The sequence below is a fragment of the Tauraco erythrolophus genome, chromosome 1 (assembly GCF_009769465.1).
Source record: "Tauraco erythrolophus isolate bTauEry1 chromosome 1, bTauEry1.pri, whole genome shotgun sequence".
NCBI lineage: Eukaryota > Metazoa > Chordata > Aves > Musophagiformes > Musophagidae > Tauraco > Tauraco erythrolophus.
Genome location: NC_141465.1, coordinates 1,920,643 through 1,925,385, shown reverse-complemented (window position 1 = coordinate 1,925,385; position 4,743 = coordinate 1,920,643). Strand labels below are relative to the sequence as shown.

General features: G+C 43.9%; 1 protein-coding gene across 1 annotated transcript; it reads right to left on the bottom strand.

Annotated features, from left to right (window-relative positions):
- Positions 1 to 1,723: 1,723 nt before the first annotated feature.
- LOC104373701 (olfactory receptor 10AC1) lies at positions 1,724 to 2,734 on the bottom strand. Its single transcript, XM_009979655.2, has one exon. It carries the CDS (start codon positions 2,732 to 2,734, stop codon positions 1,724 to 1,726), a length of 1,011 nt encoding a protein of 336 aa, XP_009977957.2.
- Positions 2,735 to 4,743: the final 2,009 nt, after the last annotated feature.

The window sequence follows — 4,743 nt, the reverse complement described above, 5'->3', positions numbered from 1 at the left end:
AGCTTGATTTGACTTGACAGGATTTGGAATTGATGCTTCAGTTTTGTCCTGCGCTCATTACAGTTATTTAATGTCTTTAAATCCTTTAATAGTGTTTGATTCAAAGTACTTCTCTAATGTACTTCTAAAGTACTTCTCTATTGGTAAGTAATTATTGAGACCCTCCCCATCTCCTTTTTGGAAGACCTGGCAGGTCATTAAAAATGTTTGCTACCACTTTGATTAGTTTAAGTCACGGAGCTAAACCTTTGCTCACAGCAGTGATTAGGTATTCGTTGACACGAGAGCCAATATTCTGTGTTAATGTTTTAGCCTGGCTGGACTGTCAAATTGAAGACAGCTTCTAATGTGAGTTTTAAATTCCACATTCCTCTCCTGTCAGATGGCTCCAAGTTAACTTTCTTAGTTACACTGCTAATTTTTTTACATTAGTCACATCCACTTACCATAATTTTTAAGGATTGTAGCCAAGGGAAAGCAAATATCACTCTCTCTCATTCAGTCTGCCAAGGGAGAGAGCTGGGGGCAGCTGATGTGCTGGAATTCCTTTGGATTAAACAGAGAAACAGAAGCAAGCCTTTTAATTTTTTCTCAACAATTTGATATGTAGGAGATGGGTTCGGAATCGTAGGGTCTGTTTGGGGCTTTAGGGAGTCATGGGGGAGGGAAGTATTAAATAAAATAATGAAGTTGCTTCTTTCCCCCCGTTCATGTCCAAAATCGATCTTCCCTAATTTGTCTGAATCATCCTGTTCCACCTACATATAAATATTCCACAAAATAACCCTGCTGTGCACCTTTCGGACTGGTGCCTGCTGCAGCCCAGTGCGTGCTGTAACTCTCACTGGTTTTGCTTAAAAAAATTACATTAACGGTAGCAGCGGGGTTATTAATCTTATGATGATAGATTTCAACACTCCTCGGGCATCCTTATTCGTATGATACAGTCTTCCCTGATAAAAGTCACATGGTAAGACCAGTATCCTAGCCTTTACGTTGCCATAGGAACAATCCAAACCTAAATCATCTCCCTATAAAAGGAAAGATTGCTTCCTGCAAAACAGACGTAGGGAAGTCATACTGCTGCCAAATCAGTGGCACTTTCATTTTCACTATCCAGAATAATTCAAAGTGAAATGAGTTTGCACTAATGATCTTTCCACTTGTGATGGGATGCTGGAGTGCAGCCTTCTGCTGAATTTGGAGAAAAACCACAGCTTAATTTCCATTTCTTTCTAGGCGTGGACTGTCTTCTTCTAACCTTCCAATAACCTTTTCCTTCAGATTTTTTGTGCTGAAAAACTTACCAGTCTAAAATTTTGTATTGACTTCCCAGTTTCCAGTTTCTACTTTCATCTTGATAGAAAAATAGTGAAACCAATACAGCTGCTTTAATTAATTTTGTCTTGATCTTTTGATTGGGCTGAGATGACCGTGAATCTAAGCGTGATTATGTATGTGATCACAGAAGGGAGACCACAAACTGGTCAAAGCTCTTCTTCATCACAAGTCATTAAAGCATATCTCTTTAGGTAAAGTGTTACGTTAGAGACCTTTTTTATTTTGGGTTTTTTTTTGTTTTTTTAGCAAAAATGTCAAATCTGTCAGAAATGTATTGATGCATGTTGAATTTGGCCTGGGTATTTGCCATACTGAAGTCCATGGAGAATCTGGTCCTAAGGTGCTTATGGAGCTGTTTTCCAACAAGCACCCGTTTGTTCTACTAAAATTCACCACACACACACATCACAGCCCTGCTGGTATCCCAGTTCAGCTGAGCTATTTTCTTCCTCCTCAACATCTTCCTAAGGACCGCTCTGATTTCCTTGTTCCTCAGGCTATAAATGAGGGGATACAGTAATGGAGTGATGTTGGTGTAGACCAGAGACACCATCTTATCTTGAGCTGGTGAGTAACTGGACTTAGGACGAACGTACACGAAGGTGGCACATCCGTAGTGGAGCACGGTGACGGCCAAGTGCGAAACGCAGGTGGAAAAGGCCTTGGCTCTTCCCGCGGTGGAGGTGGCGTGCAGCAAAGCAGCAGCAATGCAAACATAGGAGGTCAGGATGAGGAGGAAGGGGAGCAGCAGGAGGAGCACGCAGGCAGCCAGCAAGGGCAGCTCAGGGGTGTACCTCCGGGTACAGGCCAGGTGGAGCACGGCAGGGACGTCGCAGAAGAAGTGGTTGATCCGATGGGACCGGCAGAAAGGCAAGCGGAAAACAGCCGCTGTCAAGCCCAGGGCTACAGCAAAGCCTCCCAGGCAGCACCCCACCACCAGCCTGAGGCAGAGCCCCTCGCTCATCACCGCTGCGTAGCGAAGGGGCTGACAGATGGCAACGTAGCGGTCGTAGGACATGGCCACCAGGAGGAAGCACTCGGCCCCACCGAGCGCCACGAAAAGGTGCATCTGTGCAGCGCAGCCTATGAAAGAGATGGTGCTCCCATCCACCACTACCAGGCTGAGGAGTGCCTTAGGGACAACGACTAAGGTATAGCAGAGCTCGATGACAGAGAGCTGGCAGAGGAAAAAAAGCATGGGAGGACGGGAAGGCTCCATCACCACTGCCATGAAGATCATGACATTCCCTGCCAACGTGACCAAATGGACAAGGAGAAAGATAAGGAAGAGGAGGACCCGCAGACAGAGCAGCTCGGAGAAGCCCAGCAGGAGGAACTCCATGGTTACGTCAGTGCTCTTATTGTCCCTCTCCATGCAGCTCTCACATGACATCTGCAAGGAGAGAAACAGAAGGGAGACAGTTGAATTTGAGCTGCAATCAGTTCCATATAGGAAATAATATTGCAGTAGTGTAGAACCAGAGTAGTAACACGCTCTCATGGTGTGGCAAGTAATGTGATTTTGTTTAAAAAATAGGCCTGATTTCACTCGGCCACATTCACACACCGAGACCCATATTCTCACTGCCACACAGATTCTTCTGCCCAAATGATCTTCCTAGGATTCTTTGCCATGACATTGATGACAAAGGAATGTCAGCTGTTGGGTCTTCATCACTTCTTCTGAGTTGTTCTTAGGCTGGTGACCACATACATGTTTTGAACATACCTTAGATACCCTTCAGGAGTTCACACTGATTAGTCTCTCCATCCTGTCCTGCTGTTGAGAGTCATCACTGGGCTCTCCCTCCTGATCTGAGTGTCCTAAGAAGCTGCAGATGGTTGTGTTGGGATCCTCGCAACCTGCTAATCTAGGTGCCATCAACACTTAGGTCTTGCAGACACTCTGTTACTGCTCCTTCTGGTGCTTTCACTCCCAGGCAGACCTATTCGTTCTGTATTCACACCAACACTGCAGTTCTCTACATCTGTGCCAGAGATGCACAAGGACAACCAGACAGTGGGCTGGACCTTCTGCTCTACAATCTGACTCCAGTTAATGGGAATTTGAGGTCTTTGCTAACTGGCTGCTCCCTTCCCCGCAACGGATCTGCCTCAAAGTTCATATGGAAACAGAGTTTCGAATGGAAGGGGTCAGTGATCAGACATGAGGATTTCAAAATTTGAGCTCACGTTTTGGCTGCTTACATCTCTATGCCTGGCTCAGCCTTATGGCATCAAAGTTAAAGCAAACAAACATCCGAACTCAAAACCAAAGAGTCCATGGCAACATACTCTGTATAACTATTTTTTTTTTAAGGAAACACAAAGCAACTATGCTGGACTTAGAGAGAATAAGACTGTGCTTGTCTTGCACAGGAGGAACAGAAAGTTCCTAGGAATGTGGAGTGATACAAAGCTGTTTAAGTTATAAAGAGCTAGAAAAGAAAAGGACATAGAGAGCCAAATAATAATAAATTGCATATACTGCATATACAGTGCTCATTGCTCACGCATTCATCGTGTAATGCAATATTTACTACAAGGAATAATTCCAATTCTTTCTACACTTTACTGTAAATCAGGAATAAAAGCAGAGATTCCTTGAAGACTTCTGCTCACATCAAAAACCTAGCGATATTTAAGTATGAAAGAAGCTGGAAAATTACATTAAATATTTCAATGCCATCAGGGACAAAAAGAAGGAATGGGAAGTTGATGGAAAAAAGTATTAGTAGAGACAGGGATTTTCCTGGAAAGAAGACATGTCAATTAAGCTCCAAAAAGAAATATTCAATAAAGTCAAGGAGGTGAATCTAATAAGCCTACACACCTTTGCCTTTGTTTTTGCCACTGCAGTCTCTGGAACTTGCTGCCCCAAGGTTTCCTTGTGATCCAGTATCTCAGCTGGATTCAGAACATCTGGGAACTCAGATGAGTAATGAAAACTTCCAGAATTATATTACCTCAGGTGCAAAACTACGAATTAAATCTCTGTGCTTCAGAGCATAAATCCACAAAATGACTAAATTAGGAAGAAACTTCACCATAATCTCCAACACACACAAAAAAAAAAAGAACAGTCAGCAAAGACCAAGAGCTGTTTAGACAACGTAGAGGGAACAGTGGTCCTGCAAAAGCAGTAACTCAGCAAGGACTACTGCTAGACACAGCTCCCAATGGTTATAAAGCCATGGCTAACTCTTATAATCCACCTGTTGCTGCTTCAGGACCTTCCCAAAAACTATTCTAAACCATCTGGCTATAAAGCTTTCCTGACACTGTATGCAAGTAGCAGGTCTTCCCAGGAAGCAGGAGTGATGGGTTGACACACGATCTCAAGACTGCAGACTCAGTCACTGCAGCCCAGCTGGGGCTCCCCAGCTCCAACTACTGAGATTT